Raw genomic sequence first — 20,525 nt, forward strand, 5'->3', positions numbered from 1 at the left:
TTCAAAATACATTCTCTCCTTCCCTCCCCATTTCCTTTATATGTTGAGTTGAACATGTTTGAATTTTCAAGAGAGCTTCTATACACCCTGCTCAGGTTGAGAGTGTTAAGCTTAGCTTCTTTAGTTATCCATGGATTAAGACAGTTTTTGCAGCCCTGTAAAGTTGATAATTTTGTTCATTTATGTATGATAAATAGAGAGGGAGGCCTGGTTACTTTTAACAAGATCTGCTAATGGTTCAACCAGCAGACCTTTATTCCCTTTGCTCTGGCATCACAACCAAACTTTTGTGGGGCTTGGTTTTGGGAGTTGTCAGGGTTCTGGTCACTGTTTCTTATATGTGTGTTCATTTAAATGGGATAGGATAGGTCCAAACCATGTTTTGTTAAGAGGAGTGGAAATAATAAACCTTAAGCAGAAACCAGCTCATTATTGTAAGGAAAGTGTTGGATGCAGTTTTGAGCATAGATACAGGTAACTTGGAGCACATGAGAAGGGTCAAAAGGGGTGGGGAGAACAAAATTTTGCTTCCAGAAGAAAAGAGTGAGGATCCATCTATTTATTTATTTAACAAATTATATATCTCTAAGCAGTGTACAGAAAATAAAACAAACATTAATATTGTCACCAAAACATTAAATTTAAAAACCAAGCAGTGGAAGATTACAAAAGAATTGTATATACTATGTGTCAAAAGAAAGATATAAGCCTGTGCCCACAAGATCCCTAAGTTACACATGTAGAACCAAATTTGCACAGTGGCATAGAGGTATAATTCTTCTGCTAACTTTTGAGCAGGGGAAAAGGGTTGCCTGCTAAAAACTCTGACCTCCAAATCTGCTCAGCCCCTTTTTTAGTTCTTGAGATTTCACCAATCAAGCTTTGTTTCTCTCTAACTAAGGAAGATCTGAAACTAATGAAAACTTGAGTTTCTTTCTGAAGGTGCTTAATTTTTGCACCTGATACACAGTTTCATACATAAAGGACAAATGCAGCTCTGGTCAAAAGAGGTTGCCTGAATATGTTACGGACACCACTGTAAGTGACTGGTGTTTCAGAACTTTACGACGCTTGGCCATAAAGCTTCATGTAGAAACTGATTTACAATCATGTGAGGGAGGTCTCTATCACTCCTATATTGTAGACAATTAAATCTGAGTTTGCCTTGTTACGCAATTACATCAATTATCACTACCAGGTTTCTGTACATTAATTTTCTGTAGCAATTGACCAGAAACCTACTTGTGGATTTTAGCATTTCACAATTCCATGTACAAATTTCTTGCAGTATGTATGTGCACTGAGGTACTTAATAGCACATTCTTCAGTCCATGGATGAACAGGAGCTTATGTACAGTATGTGATTTACAGGTGTCAAATGCTATTCTATCTTACTCACTGAAATGGTGAATTATTTTAACTTTAGATGCTGTTAGATTAAAACACTGAGGTTCATTCTTTCACAAATTCATAGTGCCTTTGGGCCAATATTAAACATTTTAACATGCTCCCTGACTGCCACCCCAACCTTTAAACATTTTGTGCTAAAGTAAAGACTGAAGTCATTTTGACCAAACCAAAGAGATTTTCCATATTAAGTATCATATACAGTCATTTCTACATAGGAGTAAATTAAATAAATTAAAATGAGATATTTTATTTTATTTTATAATTGGGAACTGTGGTTAATACCGAAAGATAACCAATTGTAGTTTGGTTAATGAAGGACCCATTTCCCACATGTGTCTCATTGTTTGGAAGAGCTAGCCAGTCTTCTCTCAAGTAGCAGTTTTTGTAATTTTTTCTCTACAAAAAGTAATCTTATGAAAATACAGGCAGGCAGGTTGTATATCCACAGCAGTGACCAGAGGATGAAAGACTGCTGGGAGCAGCACAGAGAGAAGTGCCATGGTGCACCTGTAGCAACAAAACTGGATGCCTACATCTGCCTCACCTTCAATAAAACATGCCTCTCATATCAATCTCTATAGCCATAGCGGGAGCTGTAACTCTCCAGTTCGACTTTACCCCCAAAAGCACACTCCTCCAATGTCTCCCGAGTCAGACTGATGCCAACAACTACAATGAAAATACTGCAGATTCATGGAGTTCTCGTTCCTTACCTCCTTTTTCTGTGGATGGTTTTCCTCTACTCTAATCATGGTTTATGTAATACCCAAATTGGCAACTGTTATTAGTGCTTGCACTTGAAACCAGAATGGAAAACCCATAGTTTTTTGTTTGGAGGACAAGCTCCCTTCCTCATTGTCCAATTTAACCATTTAAGTTCACTCTGGGGGTTTTAATTAGTTAATTAATTACTATAATGTCTTCATACCACTCAGTGAGCAACTTTCCAGATTCCATTGTGGCAATAGACATTGCTTGAACAATGTTGGGTGGTTGACAGACTTTACGGTTATGTACTACACCTTAAAAGCCGTATTAGGACAATCTGCTTATAAAAGTGCAAATCTGCATCTGAACGTAATTACAGATAGGGGATTTAAAGTTTTTGATGTTTGATGCTTTATTATGTTTTATATATTCTGTAAGCTGCCCAGAGTGTCTGGGGAAATCCAGCCAGATGGGCAGGGTATAAATATTATTATTTTTTATTAATTTCTGAACTTCCAGGAAAACTTCCCACCATTATATGGCCAAAATAGCCGCCCCCGCCCCCCCCCAATATAAAAATGTAAACAACTTAATTAGATGTCAGTAATATGCAATGTTGGGACACAGAGGCTTGGCCATGGTTAAGTTTCTCCCAAGGTTGGGTTTTTCAGTTGTTCTTATCTTGTGACTTTAGTCAGCGTTTAGAGGAGTGATCACAAACCATGGTTAAGAAAGGATGCTGGGATTATTTGTACTGCCAAACAATGGTTGAAAACAAGGTGGATTTTTCAAACCAAGATTTCTAAGCAAAACATTTGGTTTCAGAAATGGTTTCACAAATGGGTGCTGTACATATGCAGATCATTGCTGAGAACTTTCTAGAGCTAGGTTTTTGGGTGAGCTTTCCCCCCTTCTCTCAGTGTGCATGGGAGCATGGCCCCCAACTTTCTGCTCAATACCTTTTGGCAGAGGCATCATTATCAGAGATGATGTCCTTGCTCTTGGGCAAACATTGTCCTTGTTTTCTTCTCTCTTATCTATTTCTTGAGTAGTTTGTTACCTTTATCTTCTTGGTTTTGTTGTTTGCTGTTCGTTTCAGGGTGCTTCTAGAGCCATTCGCTGATTAATGTGATGTGGATCTAAAAAGGTTTTCATCCACACTGTAGAATATAGGTTTTGTTTCATGAAGGACAATCTCCATAGACGGTCTACAGAGATTGTTTTCATGTCACAGGTTAATGGTAGAGGAGATGAGTTAGGGTTTTATGATAATGTCCAAAGTTAAGTGCTGAAGTGTGTTATTAAACAAATACAGTGGTGCCTCGCAAGACGAAATTAATCCGTTCCGTGAGTCTCTTCGTCTTGCGGTTTTTTCGTCTTGCGAAGCACGGCTATTAGCGGCTATTAACGGCTTAGCGGCTTTAAAAAAAAGGGAACAAACTCGCAAGGCCTCGCAAGACGTTTCATCTTGCGAAGCAAGCCCATAGGGAAATTCGTCTTGCGGAACGACTCAAAAAACGGAAAACTCTTTCGTCTTGCGCGTTTTTCGTCTTGCGAGGCATTCGACTTGCGAGGTACCACTGTACTGATCTATTTGTATATGAGAAGTTTCAGTTCCTTAAGATAGTGAAGTCCAGTTACTCCTAATATTTTCAGTTCTTCAAATACAGTATCATGACACAGCTTATCATTTACCAATTAGTTATTTTATCATCTCCATTTCTAAATGGCAAATTATTGAAATTTCTATAGCGCTGTATAAAATATTATGATTGTATACAAGTTCAAACACAAAATACCATAAAAATTAGATCATATGTTTTGTGTGGAAATTGTTCTATTTGGTTGTGTATGTTTTGATGTTTATGACCATTTTGTTATGTTGTAATTAGATATTTCCTTCATGTTGCAAGCCGCCTTGAGTGGCATACAAATAAAATTATGTACGTGTGTATGTATGCATAATCATTAGAGTGACAACCTAAATATGTAATTAAAACATAGGTACTTCGGTTTAAGAACAGTCCTGTTTACAAATGATTCGGTTTACAAACTCCACAAAACCAGAAGTAGTGTCCCGGTTTGAGAACTTTACCTTGGTCTAAGAATAGAATCCGAACGGTGGAAGGGCTTTTTGCTTCCTCCTTGAAAGTGAGGCATACAGCAAATTTGCTTTAAATCTTGAGTGGGCAACCTGAGGCCTGGGTGTTGAATGTGGCTCCTCAGGCCTTTCCATCTGGCGCCGGAAACACTCCTCAGGCTATAACCCGCACTGACCCTGCTTTGTAACCCAAGTGCATGTGCCTGGCTAGAATATGCTCTTGAACTCTGATAATAGTTTTCTGATGGAGGATAGAGAGGTGTGTGAGTGTGTGTAGAAACCAGCGTACTGTACATTTGTTGATCCATTCAATGTGGCCCTGCCTACCACTAGAATTTGGTCCTCAGATGTGAATGCTGAAAAAGGTTTCCCCAATTCTGATATCGTCTTCCCCACTCCCTCTGTTCCATCTTCAAAGTCTGTTATCACAGAGTAGGATAATGTCTTCACGTTCACGGAATTCTCCTGAGCATTGTGTTGGAATTTTGAAGACAGGGCATTCTATTGCTATTCCCATGACTAGCAGGTGGTGATCTGTAAATATTTATTATGCAGTATGGGTATTGCTGTATCCCAACATCTTTTTATGTTACTAACACTTATTATTTAGCCTTTGGGAAAAACTGAGTGCGTCTCTTTTACCTACACTGGGAATAGAATATTCTCCTTCACTGTCAAATTGCTTGTCATATTGAGAAGTAATTTTTAAATTTTAACTTTATCTATTTTGTCTCTTTAAGATTCCTGGATATCTCAGTCAGCTTCATTTCCAAGAAATCAGAAACAACCAGGTGTGGATTCTCTGTCACCGGTGGCATCCCTCCCAAAACAAGTATTCCAGCCTCCTACACAACAGCAGCCTTCTAAGCAGGTTAAAGTCACATGTGCTAACTGCAAGAAACCTTTGCAGAAGGGCCAGACTGCATATCAGCGGAAAGGATCTGTTCACCTTTTTTGTTCCACTACCTGCCTTTCATCATTCTCGCATAAACCAGCTCCAAAGAAACTCTGTGTTATGTGCAAAAAGTAAGGGATAGATCTTACTGTTTGATCCTTGCCAATCTGATCAGTATTCCTGTTCAACGTTCCAAGAACTCAGAAAAATATTTTATTTTTATTCATTCATTTATTTATTTCATAAAATAAATACACTGCTTGATAGTTGGTTTTTTATATAAAAAACCCGTCCTCAAAGCAGTTTATCCAGGACATGAATGAGCTACCCTCTTTCAACTTATTCTTGTTCATACTTGTCATAAAAACTGATAGGCATTGAGTTGGTTCAGATGTAATGACCAAATCATTAGCCCATTTTGAAGGGTCTTCTTGATAAAGCAAACTATAGTTAAGCACAAACCATGATTTGCTCACAGTGGGAGATGGGAAATTGTTGGCTTGAGTGCCCATTCACATTGAGCTAACCATGGATCGATCATTATTTAGCTAACAAAATTTATATAACGCTTAATCAGCAAAAACCTCTAAGCAATTAACATGAAACAATATAAAATAACTAAAATGAAGGTGGTTTGTATAAAAAGTTTTCTCCTTATCACACGCATGTTTAGTTTTTCTCTGTATAATACAATCCTATGCCAATACTGAGACTTGGAAAGAGGAACAAACCTAGTTAAATTTCGTACTACTTAGCATCTTAGTTTTGTTCACTGTTTCCTCTTCTGGAATCCATGAAGAATGCTGTTTGGCACTAATAATGTGGGTGTATAAACAGTTCTGAAAAAGCAAAATATAAAATTAAGCTGAGACTTGTGGGAAGCATGGGTGGAGCATTTTGGCCTAATTTGTACACATTTGTTGAGTGCTAGCAGTGAGGTCTGTGGGTGGTGCCAAGTCCTGCTTTGCTTTGTTAATGAAACACGATTAAATCCAGTGTGTTAATATTCTTGAAACCCTTTTAAGTTACCCATCTAAACAATATTAACTGCTACATCGAGACATGCTGGACAGTTAGATAAATTGATTTTGACATCAAATTGTAATTTAAAAATGTATAACTTTGCTTTTGAAGCTGTCAGGTTTACTGAGAGAGAAGAATTGTAACTCTCTGTTGATCCACTGGCTGTCCGCAGCTAGGTAGCTGTCTTCCTGTTTTATTAGAGTAAAATCACTTCAAGTTAATAGGGCTTAGCTTATGCATACTTCAGTACAAGAGACCTCAGGTTTGTGAGTATCTGGTGAGCAATGAGCAGCTACAGCCCAAAAGAATTAAATGTGCTCCCTTTCCCTTTTGTTAAACAACAACAAACGTTTGCTTTATGGTGTTTCTGTTTATAATGGATATTTTTGCTTCTCATGGTATTCCACGTGTCTCCAAATAATACTTTTACAAATAAACTTTTCCATTTTCTTCATTGCATTTTCACCACTGTTGAGCACTGATGTAGATATAAGACTAATTCCTTTTAAATTGTGGTTTGTGAAATGGGAGACTCCACTCCCAGCTCCCCAAAGCAATTGATCCCTCTTTCCTGTCACAAGTCATGGCTTTACGTTACAGTTGCATCTATGGCAAAATAATTTCATAAACAGATTGAACTACGTTTTCACACTCTAATTTACAAAGAAACAGGATTTGTTCTCCATAGTTTGCATTAGGTGTCCATGATATATGAAAATATGTTTTCACTGCAAGATTAGAAGGGGTGTACCTATCTCCTGATACAGTGGTGCCTCGCAAGACGAAATTAATTCGTTCAGCAAGTTTTGTCGTCTTGCGATTTTTTTCGTCTTGCGAAGCACGGTGTCGGGAAAGTTTTGGAAAAGCTTCAAAAATCACCAAAGTCTTTAAAAACCTCAAAAAAGGCTACCACACCGCGTTCTATGAGTTGCTCCTCAAAGTCAAGTTGCAACTGTATTAGCGGTGTTAAGAAAAAGGAAACAAACTTGCAAGATGTTTCCGTCTTGGGAAGCAAGCCCATAGGGAAAATCGTCTTGCGAAGCAGCTCAAAAAACAAAAAACCCTTTCGTCTAGCGAGTTTTTTGTCTTGCGAGGTACCACTGTACTCAAGGAGAAAAGACTGGCTTTTGATATGCAAACCATTATTTGCACTGCTCCTTAGTCTACAGCAGGGATAGCCAATGTGGTACCCTCCAGCAGTTATGTACAGGGACTGTCTGCTCCAGCCAGCATGGTCCATGATCCAAAACATCTGGAGGGACCAGGTTGGGGAATACTTGTTTAACAAGCAGGAACTAGCTGAAGTAAGCCTTGGGCTTGCATGCTCCTCCCTATTCTCCCTCTCAGCCTAGAAGGGCAACTTAAAGGATTCCACTTTTAATTGCAATCTGTCAGGTCAGCCATAAAAAACTGGTTAACACAAACTGTGGTTGGCTTTTTTAAAACTAACTTCAAACCACATTTTCTGAAGCTGGCTTTTTAAAATTTAAGCATAGTTAATGCTAACCACAAGCAGGGATTTGGATGACACCAAAGTTATGTCTAACTGAAGAAGTGAAAGCATTGTCTTTGGTTGTGCAGCTTGTTCCTTCTTGTGTGTGTCACATTAAACCATTTTTAGCATGATGTTCAAATGCAGCCAGTGGGATGCCCCCTCCCATTTTGGGTGGTGGGAGGAAGGGGGCTCTTGACAATACCAAATTGTTCCCAGTGTGGTGTAGTTAAGAGCGGTAGATTCGTAATCTGGGGAACCAGGTTCGCGTCTCCGCTCCTCCACATGCAGCTGCTGGGTGACCTTGGGCTAGTCACACTTCTCTGAAGTCTCTCAGCCCCACTCACCTCACAGAGTGTTTGTTGTGGGGAAGGAAGGGAAAGGAGAACGTTAGCTGGTTTGAGACTCCTGAAGGGGAGTGAAAGGCGGGATATCAAATCGAAACTCTTCTTCTTCTTCCCAGTTTTTTGTTCAGACTTTTAAATCTTGTACTATCTGTGACTATTGTACTTTATGGTGGCTCCTAATATTTAGAGGACGTTCCCTTCTTATCTTTCAGAGACATAACAACAATGAAAGGTACCATTGTTGCTCAGGTTGATTCAAGTGAGTCCTTCCAGGAGTTTTGCAGTACGTCATGCTTGTCCTTCTATGAAGACAAACAGAATCCCTCAAAAGGAATCTTAAATAAGTCTAGATGCACTATTTGTGGAAAACTAACAGAGGTTTGTTTGTTTCGCCCATCCCTCATTTATACACTAATATAATATTTGAGTTTCTCAGGAAATTACTTAGGTAATATTTCTCACCAATATTTCTTATGTGGGCAGAATTTTCATTTGAGCCACTTGTCATGCTCTTCAGTCTTCTGGCAGCATACAAGTTCTCATATGATAGCTAGGAAATGAAAATTATTTACCTAGCTTTTCCAGGTTGGTTAGTTTGCATTTCTGCATCCTTCACAGACTTGAAATTTCTTACATTAAGTATTATTTGATTCTTTTTAGTTACGACTTGTGGTAGTCTCTATCCTTGTCGTTACTATTAGTCTGTTATTTTCCTACTTTGCAAAGATAGAAATAATGCATGTACTGTAATGCGTGGTTCAACTTTGTCAGTGTCTGAGGCAAGGAGGAAATTTGGTGCATCTTGCTCTTTGTGCTTTTAATATACATGTAAAACTCATTTTTCCTCACATTTGCCCATAGTGCAGCTTATTCTGTGAATATTAGTTCTATGGAAAATGGTATTTTTCATAGAAGAGGGTATTAGTTTCCAATCTTTGAAAATTAACTTTTTGAGAGTTACTAAACTTCTGTGGTGATTGAATATATTGTAAAACAGAATATATTTTGCCTTACATGTGAAAGTTTACTAAACACATTTTATTTCATTCTGGTTTTTTAATACTCAGTCATGTACAGAATACTTACCAATATTTTACCAGTCATATATTTTACAGTCAAATTGTATTTAATGTAGTATCCTCTGTTCCTGTTTTGTTTTTGTTTTTTAAGTTTCAAAAGTACCAAATGCAGCTTGCATTTCTGAAATTGCATTTTCCACATTTTAATCCAAATTTATGTTTAAAAGCTGTCATCTGTCATGTAACTCATTACAGTAAAATTGTTTCCCCCCTTTTAGATCCGTCATGAGGTTAGCTTTAAAAATATGACACATAAGCTGTGTAGTGACCACTGCTTCAATCGATACCGAATGGCAAATGGCTTAATAATGAATTGTTGTGAGCATTGTGGGGAATACTTGCCAAGTAAAGGAGCAGCAAACAATATCCTTATGGTTGATGGAGAGCCGAAAAGATTCTGTTGCCAAAACTGCGTTAGTGAATATAAACAGGTAACTCTTTATCTTCCATTGTCATTTAGTGATAGCTTATTTAAAATTGTTTAACCAGTGTATTTTGAAACCATACTTGGTATTACAAGTAGTGTACATTTGTTCATCTCGAAGCATATTCCTTATTTTAAAAGTGAAACTGAGGACACGAAACTCCCATGTTGGTTGAAGTAGCACCTCCACAATCAACCTTGGCCTTTTTTCATTCATTTGGAGGCATGTCTAGGATATGGCAAACCTATTTCCACAATAAAGCTGTATTTCATGGGTTTCATACAGGTTTTGGCCCTGTATGTTAGATTTCCACTCGTTTTTAAAAAATTAAGAAAATATCAGCCAACAAAATATGCCTTCTTCCATATGTTTCTCATTAAGGATCCTTAAAGCACTTGCTGTAACTAGCTGTAGCTAGCTGGTTTTTCAGAAGGAGTGGGGTTTGTTTTTTGTCCCATCCCTCCAGTTACTGCATATGTGACTGTGATAGCAGGCTCTTTGAAGCAACATGAGAACTGACAATTTTGTCCAAAGAACATCAGGGGTAGTGCATATGGGATTTTTCATTCCTTTCTCACAATAACTCCGAATGCCTCCACACTATTTCTCCCAAACCTCTCCCACTGTAGTCGCCAGTCCCGAAACGCAGGTCTTTCTTGAATGCCCTTCGACCTTCGGGGGGGGGGAGGCTTGAGAGGGGCGGGGTGTTCTCCTTGTGCAACTATTCTTCTACACTGGATCCAGGCCAATGTATTGTTTCATCAAGGTGCTTTTTAGGTTGATTCTAAACTGTGTGGAAGAATTTTCTATTCCTTTCTTGGAACAAGGTAACTTAATTAGTCTCTTAAAGTGGAGAGGCTTTATACTGAATAAAAAATACTCTATATTCTATCTCATTTTGTATTAGCCTGTCCTGTTCTTAATTTTAAGATGCTACTTATATATATTTTATAAAATGTAAACAGCACTTCTAGAAACATAACATGGGCCTTGTTGTTTTATTATGCAGCAAAACAAAAGGGTCAAAATAGGTTATTCAAGATACTAAAAATGATAGGCACACACTGAAGCCACGGAGAAACTTGGAGAAGCCTTGAATAAGATTTCATGAAGGAACCCAAAAGATACAAGAATAACATGGGAGTTTCCCACACAATCAATAATGCATTGCTGAAATTCCAAGTGAACATGGAATTGTGATCAAATAACAACTCTGTATCTTATCAGTTTATTGTGACATGTACATTTTTTCACCTGTATAGATATTTCATGCTATTTTTGACATATCATCCCATATGTTTTTTTCCCCCAAGAGGGTGAGATGGTGTGATATATATAGAGGAAATTACAAAATATTATTTGAATCATTGCAGTTCTTTGGGACCTATATTTTAGAATTTATTTGGAGATGGATGAACAACTTAACTTTATGTAGAAGGCTGTGGGGGCAAATGTTTAGCTGCATATAAAACCTGGAACCTGATAAATCCCTCTCCTGTTATGTGCTTGGCCATTAATCTGCAATTAAAGGCCCTTGAATGAGTATAGTGGTTTCAGTCCTCCTTGGGGCCACTCATAAGCTGTTTGTTGTCCAAGAGTGAGTAGCTTGCATGGGAAGATGATTCTCTGGCTATGGGAGATATTTATAGTCTTCCCATTGCAGATAAAATGCCTTGGCATTTTGTAGTATCCCTGGCTCCATATGCAGTAGTGCAAGGCCCAGGTGGGGGAGAGTGTATTAGTGGTGTATTGGGGACCCTTCCCATGTGTAGGAAAGGGATGGATCATTCTGTTGGATTGTAAATGGTTTGTTATGGAGAAAGCTAAGTTACTTCTATACTTTAAAAAATAACCAAGAGATTGGTGCTTTGGCTTTAAATTCATAGTTTAGAATGGTTGATAAATTGGTGGCTTTTGGGGTCTATGTAAGCATAACCTACATATTATTTGGGATTTCACTATAGAAGGATGGAACCATAGTAGTGGACCCTCTGTCTAGCATTTTGTGAATTAGCTTTATTCTGATTTTAATTTACTATAAAGGAATGTAAACTGATTGCATCTTAAGTATTTTAATTTTTTGACTTAAAAATCAACACAACTATACCTTATATTAGCAAACAACTATGGGCACTATAAGTGAGTATTGTTAAATATGTTTAAATATTTTCACACTTAATATTAAAACACAATCGTTTGGAAACATTTGTTTTGAAATTTTTGGTCTGGGCCTAAAGCTTAGCCTAAACGCAATTGGCTATGCAAAACTGCCTTTGCTTTTTGCTACTAAAAAAGTTGTATTAACAAATATTTGGTTTTTATGTAGTAGGAAAACTGATAGACATAATATTTGTACCTACTTAACATTTTGTTTAAATAAATAATTTTTTCCACAAATAACTTTTTTGAAGTAGTTGTTTCAGTTCCCACTCGTTCTGCTCTCTCTCAACATTTTCCTGTGCAATTTTATTATGGTAGTCTTTAGTAACACAGAATTCATGGATAAATAGCCTGAAAGTGCTTACAACTTGACTTTAGAGACCATTATTTTAGTTTGGTTGTTCTTTGAGGACTGACATATTTTCCCACATCATGGGTGCCATGTGAGAAAAGTACTTGGAATATGAATGCATGAGGAGAAGGGATGGGTTGCTATGTGGCAGTAGATTTGCATTGGTTACATATCATTTCAAGCTGTCCTGGAACATCTGCAAGCCTAGGAAGGCCAATTTGCTGCTTAGCAAAACTTTTCCTTTCACCTTGTGCTTTCAGTATAACCACATCAAAGTGCAGAAGCGAGCAGAATCTTAACATGCTTCTGCCACTATATTTGCTTTAGGAAAGTCCTCCAATACTTTGCTTTATATTCTGTATGGTCTCAGGGACCATCTGAAAGTGCATTAGTCCACAGACAAGGGCTTATTTACTTATTGCTCTTCTTCTCTCTCAAGCCCAGAGTGATGCCGGCTTACATGGAGTCAGAACTTTAGCTCTTAGTACAGTGTTTTCTGACTGTCTAGATGGGTAGGCAAACTAAGGCCGGGGGCTGGATCTGGCCCAATCGCCTTTTAAATCCGACCCATAGACGGTGGAGGAATCAGCGTGTTTTTACATGAGTAGAATGTGTCCTTTTATTTAAAATGCATCTCTGGGTTATTTGTGGGGCAGAGGAATTCTTTCATTATTTTTTCAAAATATAGTCCAGCCCCCCACAGGGTCTGAGGGACAGTGGACCGGCCCCCTGCTGAAAAGGTTTGCTGACCCCTGGTCTAGAACTCTCTGTGGTCTGTCAGAGGCCTTTCACTACCACGCTGCCCAAGATCTCGGAACGTTAAGTCTTGGATGAGACCCTTTATTATAAAAATAAAAATCTGAAGAAACAAATGAAGGTTAAATGTGGAAGACAACACAGTGTTTAAGAAGATATGAAATGAAGCAAATAAATAAATAAATGAAAGAAGCTCAATTATGATAACACGAGTTCAACTGGCCATCCATTTGTATCATTGATGTCCAGCTATTGTAGGCCTGAAAGCACTGCTGCAACATAACAGAAACCTAGGGCTGCATTGGTCTTGCACTATGCAGGGGTTTTTTTTCTGTGCAACTTTACTGGAGAACTTTGCCAGGTACATTTTGTCTTGATTCCTTTTCCCCATATTTGTCACTGAGAAGAAGCCATGCAGTTGTTAAAAGTCCAGGAGTCTGTACAGAATCCAGCAGGCCTAGAGGAAAGTAATATCAATTTTATCTCCAAAACTCAAACACACAACACATGCAGACTGCTTCCTTAGCCATTGAATCTAAACATGGGGGGGGGGGGCGGTTTGGAGAAAAAGGAAATACAGAAAGTGTCTAAAAAATCCAGGTTATTAGGTGATGGGTTGGAGAGGCAGTTCCTCCAAGAAGTCCAGGACCTGCATGTGCTGCAGAAGTGATGCTATAAAGATGATTTAACATACCTTGCTGAATGCATTTCCGTAACACAAGGAACATGTTGCCATTTTTATGTCAATCGCTGTGAGGGTTTTGCTGAGTTTGCCCATAGATACTATTGCAATACAGCTGAGCATTCACTCTTTACACTTCAGCTGCTAACCAGTCACTCTTGATGGACATTACGGCTATGTGTTAATACATGCGTCAGTAAAGGTGTCTGCACTAGATAAGTGAGTGAAGCAGTTTACAGATTTTATTCTGGTATGTGTTTCCAGAATCCAGTCACATGATCTTTTTGTGTATTTGGAATGACACACTTCAGTACACATGGGTTTTCTAATACAAATATTTTTAATACTGTATCTGGCAAAGTAATTCATGAAACTGCACTTAGACCACAAACAGAATACTGTATGGCAGTTTAGGCTGCTGTCTGTAATTGACTCGTTTTGTTTGCATTGCTTTATGGTAGCTAAACCTTAATGATTTCTATCTCTTTTTCTTCAGTGGTTGATAATTCAGGGCATGTCCTTTTAGTTTTTGCTCCTTACTTTCTTTGCTGCTTGCTACTTTAACTGTTAGCGCTTATCTGTCACGCTTTTCAGAGGAGGTAGTTGCATAGAATCAAACAAGTAAACTTTGTTGCCAAAAGGTAGGCTTTTCATTTTGAGCAAAGGAACATGCAGCAACAGTGAAAAGTGGTAAAAGAAGGAATGCTCTAATGAACATGTCATGTGTCTGCTTGAACGAGTAAATAATATTAATCTTCAAGGCACACGAAACCGTAATGTAACAGAGATGAAAGAGCCTAATGCCTTAATTTACTTGAAATTCAAATACATAGAGTACGTATCTTCTGTAGTCAGATGCTTCTAAAGATGTCAGAATGAGTCTTGCAGGAGAGTGGTAACTTTATTTGCTGTTTAGATCTGTGAACCCTAAAAGTAACACCTGAATTCTTAATTCGTATTCTGCTTGTAGGCTTTGTTCCTACCTTAAGGCTTCCCCTTGCTTACAAAACTGCTTGTACCTTTGTTTTTCTTTTGTTCCTTTAGTAAGCAACTTTCTCCCTTCCTTTAATCTTCTCACCACGGCTAACTCTTTCTGCTTCCAAAAGCTCTTCTGTGTATAAAACACATTGCTGCATCTAACTTAACTTTCATATGCTTTTTTGCTGTATTTATAAGATTTCTTATCCACCCTTTACCGCAAGATTGCAGTGCGGGTTACAAAAATACAGTTATAAAAACAAGTAAAATTGTTCAAACAAAAAAAGGGGGAACATAGATTCAACAAAAGAAGGTGGGTCCCACAAAACAAAATAAGTTAACTGTGAAAAGGCCATGGGAAAGTGTCTTACTTTCACACAAAGTTCTCTGGTACTTTTTACTACATGGTTCCTATATTTAACATCTAAGTCACTGGGAGAGATCATCTGGGGGTGTGAGCTGATTGGTGATTGGGTGTCACCAGTATTTTGATGATTCCTAGTTTTACATCTCCTTTTCATCTAATCCAGCTGAGGCAGTGGGAATTGTGAGCGGTGCTTGGGTTTGTGGTGGCTGAGGGCCAGTAAACTGAAACTTGGTACAGGGAAGACATGAATATTGTTGGGGGGTGGTTTGTCTGCCCAGCTAGGTGGTGCTCAACTAGCCTTTCAGAAGTATGCTTAAATGTAAGGTGGTTTACACCAGAAAGGGGCATGCCATATCATTGGGGGGGGGGGAATTTCATGATTCTGAAGCCACCACACTAAATAGTGTGTTTCTTATAGATGTCAACCTAATGTCAGTAACCACTGGTATAAGGGTCTGTGCTTCCTTAGCCAGTCGTAATTATGGGTGATGATGGGTTCAAAAGGGAAAGGTTGCCCATGAGCATCATACTATTCTGGATACTAAAGGTCACCACCACCTTAAATTAGTGTCAGAAACATCATGGTAACCAATGAAGTTGTTTCGAAATAAATGTTATAATCCTAGTGGCGCAAATCCATCAATGTACGGGCCTATTGAAGTTTCTGGATGGTCTTTGCAGTTCGCCTACCAACCCAGACTGTTAAAAAGCATTTTGGACCACTGGCACATCCCAGGTATCCTGGAACTGAGGAGGACTAAGATGCATTCCAAACTGCAAACATGAGTGATATGACTCCCCCTTCCAGAACAGGCAGTTTCCCAGATTGCTGCTTGTTCAAATTTCCAACCATCATTTCTGTTGTGGCTAGATGGAACTTCAGTTTATTCACCCACATCCTATCCCATTACAAATTGAAGATACTTTTTTAGAAGAGGCCACTGCCACATTTCAGATAAAAAGAAGTGGACCTGGGTGACTTGTAGCCATTTCATGAAGATAAAAAGTTTAGGGGAAACAACTGAACTGAGGATGCACATTGGTTATTTTCCATGAGGAGAGATTCTGTTGTGCCGGCACTGTATTTTACAGCGGAGTCCATCGGACAGAGAAAGGGAGAAACAGACTTGACCGCAACAGTTGCAGTAGCTGATCAATAAGTTTCTTGACCGCAACAGTTTCAGTAGCTGATCAATAAGTTTCTCCTTCCCCTCTGCATGACCTACTTCCACCCCACCCCTATTTGGGTCATCAAAAACATCACCCTCATTCCCTTGGAGTGATGGATCCTGAAACTGATGCTTCACAGCTCCTGCTGGTTTTCCCCAAGGGGTCAGTATAAAAACTGCTTTGCCACATTCTTGCTGTTCAGCACTAACATTCTGATTCAATCTGCAGTTTTGGTAGTAGCAAAATGTTCTCTAGTGGCTAACAAGTCTAAACTCCCTATACAAGAAGTTGCTGAGTTGCAACTCCCATCATTCCTAGCCATTGGCCACTGGTTGATGAGGGTTATAGTTTAGCAATATCTGGAGGGCTACGGTTCAGTCACCCATGCATTATGCCACTTTCTCATTTACATATTTCAGACAGTTTGGCTTTCCTAGCTGGCCCCGCATGTGGGACAGGTAGTATCTCAGAGAAGACTGCTGGAGGCCCTGACTTTCAGTGTCCTGCCTTGCAACTTAAGTTTGACTTCCAGGACCATATGACTACTTCCCCTGTGTCAGTGGTGCTAATGTGGACCATTGGTTCCCACCCAGTATACTTTACCAGACTGTGTGATACCTGCAACGTTCATACCAAGCAGACAAGTCACTGTATCCACCAGAAATCTAGGTATCTTGGTCTCTAATGATTGAATTACCTACAACAAGGAGCCTGTCCCCATAGGGATATTGTCACTGTGACAGGATATATGTTAGCCCCTCAGTAATGAGTCACTTCTAATGGAACATTTCCTCTTAGAGTGCTGTCCTCATGCCCTCTAGGACTGCAGAGGAGCTTTCGCCTTGAGAATGAAAAGCTGCTCTGTCCACCAACCTCTCTGCTTCCCTTTGCTTCTCCAGATCCCAAGAGATCTTGCCCCTTCTTTTTAGTGAAAGACTTGATTTTCAGCTAGAGGATGCACTGTTTAAGGAATGGTTATGGAAACACCCTTTGCACGTTTCAAAGCTGTGTTTCTGTACAAAACACAGTTAAATTCCTATCTTACTTAATACAAAGAAACAATTTGTCTAGAAACCCGACGTTTTCCTCCAGACTATTTAGGCAGCTTCTGTAAATCAACTTTCTGATAGCAAGGCTGCCAGCAGATGGCCTTTTGAGACTGTCAGAACATCCTCAGTACAGATATGAAATCATGGCTGTTCTAGCTAGATTCCCCATTAATCACCAGCAGTACTACAGTGACTGACTAATCTTAAAGGAAGACTTTCTTTTTCATGGGTTGCCTAAGCAAGCGCAAACTCACGCAGGGATTAAATGAGCCTGAAACTTCGCTGTGTTTTGTAGAAGAAAGTATCTAGAACATGTTGATTGGTATTTAAAGAAGACTCAAATAAGATCATATTTTCCACTGATCCACTTATCTGAAGAAGTGTGCATGCACACGAAAGCTTATACCAAGAACTAACTTAGTTGGTCTTTAAGGTGCTACAGGAAAGAATTTTTTTATTTCCACTGATCAAGTTAAGGTTTAGGTTTGATTGTTCCCTGTCATTTCTCTTGGTGGGAAAAACTTCTTGGGTGGTTTCAGAGTGAAAAACAGGTTTTAGAGGCTCCTGTTGCAGAGGCAGAAATTACTGTGAGTTGTTCCTATAGTACTAGGTAGCATGGGGCAGGGTACCCAGTATGGTGCCTTCAAGTTGTAGCTGGGCTGTAACTCCCACCAGTCCCAACCAGCATGATTAGTGATCAGGGATGGGAGCTTTAGTCCAGCAACATCTGGCGGGGCAGCATCCTGGCTACCCCATGGTAGGAAAATAAAGCATGTCTTGTCCCCTGTAGACATTGTTCCCTTACATGCAAGTCAGTCATTTCATATTGGGTTATAACTGAATTTCCTCCTAAATAAATTAATTGCCTTTGATCATTTCCTACCTAATTAGCCAGTGGTTATAGTAAATGTTAATTCAGTGTATGACAATTATGAAAAGGGCAAATTAAGTTACATAGATTAGGTAGGTGATTAAAAAAACCTAAATCTGCTTTGCATTCACAGGGAGACTGCACACATGAACCCAAGTCCTGTCATCCTTGCCCATAAACATTCTGGAATAAAAATAGCATGGGCAGGCCTCTATGCAGATTGCTCTGCATAAGCAGACACAATTTGCAGATTATGTTGAATGCATGTTCATGAGGTGGAACTGGCATAGATGGGATGGGTGGGTGCTATCTCTGTTGTATGTGGGTTCTACATTCTGTAAAATACATGTGGATAGGGATCCTGTGTGTGGTGACTTGGCCTTGCTGTAACAGTAGCTGAGCTTTTGAGAGGATACTAGAAAATTCCTGTATGCCTATTGTAATAAGACAATCTGATTGAGTCATAACTAATGTTATTTTTACTTTTTCATTATTTGCTTTTTAGAAATATGGCAAATTAACAGCTTGTACTGGTTGCAGAGTTCAGTGCAGGTTTTTTGACATGACACAGTGCATAGGACCTAATGGACATATGGAGCCATACTGCTCAACTGCATGCATGAACACACACAAATCAAAACATGCAAAATCAGAAAGTAAGTGAAAAGGTTGGCGTGTTTTCATCCATGATGATAAAATAATTTTCCGAAGTAGGAGACTCTTGTTTCACTTATGCTTTCTATCTGATTTTCCTTTGGGGGAAAAATTATTTTAAATTAGTTGATGCCTAGATTACATTTAGCACATAAAATAACATTAGCAATGCTTATCGGTCACATACAAAAGCTATAAAGATTGATGCCTTTAGACTTTTAATATTTAGCTACAACTTCTTTATAATGAAAAAATGTACTCTTAATTCTTCCATTGCATCTATTTTTGTCTTAAATTCATTGTGAAGCTTTTATTTTATGACAGAGGTATATTGTTGGAGTCATGATCAAAGAACACACATTGCTAGCAAAAGTGCAGTCTGTGTTCTTCCTTGCAAAATAGATGGGGATAGTTAAAAATCAGCTGAATTTGTTTGAAAAAGTGCAAGTACATTTTTTGTAACCCCACCAAAATAATACACTGAGGCATGATTTACACAAAAAAGTGTTTGTAATTATATCTGTATTTAAAAACAATTTGACATTGGCCTGGTTCAGATGATTATCTGATCATCTTACAATATCATGATATGAACAAGATGATACATGGCTTATTTGTTCCTCCTTCAACACTGTGAATAAACTACGAAGCCTGTAATTAACCATAGATTCTGTTTTCATCTGAACCAAGAAACTATAGTTTCTAGCTTCAGAACACCTGGTGTCTTCCAAAGTTGGTAACTGTAGTCTCCTGGTTCAAGTAAAGTGGGAAAATAGAGATTTCCTGGATTGATTGCTTGAGTAGTAAAGAGGCTGCGTTCCCAGCTAAAATACTCAGTTTGTTAAGCCAAGATAATATGATATGAACACAGCCATTGATGCAAATTTTGAGAAACGCCAACTTGTTATTCATAACATTGTACATTTGCATTTATTTTATTTGTAAACTACATTTTTCTTTTAGGTATGGGGATTGTTTGCCACTTTTGTAAGCGAAACTGTTTACCTCAATATCAAGCCACAATGCCTGATGGAATACTGTACACCTTTTGCAGTTCGAGTTGTGTAGCTAAATTTCAGGTTAGCTGTTGTGTTAAATCTCTTCCTCCCTGGATATGTATTTTTCTGTGCATGCCTGTTAGGTGCTCTTAGTATGTTCATATTAAATAATTTGCTATCTACTCATTGTTAAAAACTACTCTTTATGAATATATGTTTAAACAAGTGGGGCTTCTAATGTACCTGGTCAAATTTTGGCACTTCTCAGTAATTTCCAGAGTTATGGTGAGAATTGTTTGAATGTCCATTCCCCTGCACTAAGAAAAGTGAGATTGTAAGCAGGTCACCACCTGCATTGGGACAACCCATGGTTACTTGAACACAAGATCAACTTTGACCCTGTGTATTAAACTTAGTTTCAGATAACCACAGGAATTCCTGGGTCATTTCTGCTTACTGTAATAGGAGCTGGTAGGAAGCATTTATATCATCCCATGTTTAGAAGTTGGTGAGAGGCAGAGAGTAAGTTTTAATATCTTATGTCAATGTGAGTGAGGGTTGGGCTTAAGTTCTCCTTTGGGCTGCAAGAAAAACCGAATGTTTAATTTGGCATCGACTGGCAACCTATGTAATCGTGCTTCTTTGAGAGATTAAGAATTACACTGCACAGAACAATTGGATTGGTTTCCAGTGCACTGTTTGCTGGGTGTTCATCCCATATGAGTGACATTTGAAGCCTCAGTGTACATGTAATAAGGCTGCCATGTATTCACGTTGCATAGTTTTAAGCGCCAGAGTTCTGAATACCTTAACCCCCTTTCCATTTTAAAAGCAGTAAGTGTTTTTAAATAAGAAAAGAGGGAACAATTGTTTATGCTACTTGGTAGTGGCCTCCAAGTGGCCTGCTGCTTATTCTTGAATGTTATGCCAGTTTTACTTAAAATAACCAAATGTGCTTGTGTCTACACCATCCAGATTTGATACAAGCCAGTGAGACTTGATGTTGAA

At 38.6% G+C, this 20,525-nt stretch overlaps 1 protein-coding gene across 9 annotated transcripts in view; it reads left to right on the top strand.

Annotated features, from left to right (window-relative positions):
- Positions 1–20,525, top strand: part of ZMYM2 (zinc finger MYM-type containing 2) — a 59,072-nt gene that overhangs the window by 15,356 nt on the left and 23,191 nt on the right. For 8 of the 9 annotated variants that reach the window (XM_082220227.1, XM_082220226.1, XM_082220225.1 and 5 more), the window contains 5 exons: positions 4,960–5,245; positions 8,189–8,354; positions 9,274–9,486; positions 18,371–18,521; positions 19,483–19,598. In XM_082220227.1, coding sequence (XP_082076353.1) covers positions 4,960–5,245; positions 8,189–8,354; positions 9,274–9,486; positions 18,371–18,521; positions 19,483–19,598 — 932 coding nt within the window. The remainder of the gene's footprint in view (positions 1–4,959; positions 5,246–8,188; positions 8,355–9,273; positions 9,487–18,370; positions 18,522–19,482; positions 19,599–20,525) is intronic. The other variant, XM_082220232.1, reaches the window with a different exon arrangement.

Source organism: Podarcis vaucheri, assembly GCF_965113315.1.
Source record: "Podarcis vaucheri genome assembly, chromosome: 4".
Lineage (NCBI taxonomy): Eukaryota > Metazoa > Chordata > Lepidosauria > Squamata > Lacertidae > Podarcis > Podarcis vaucheri.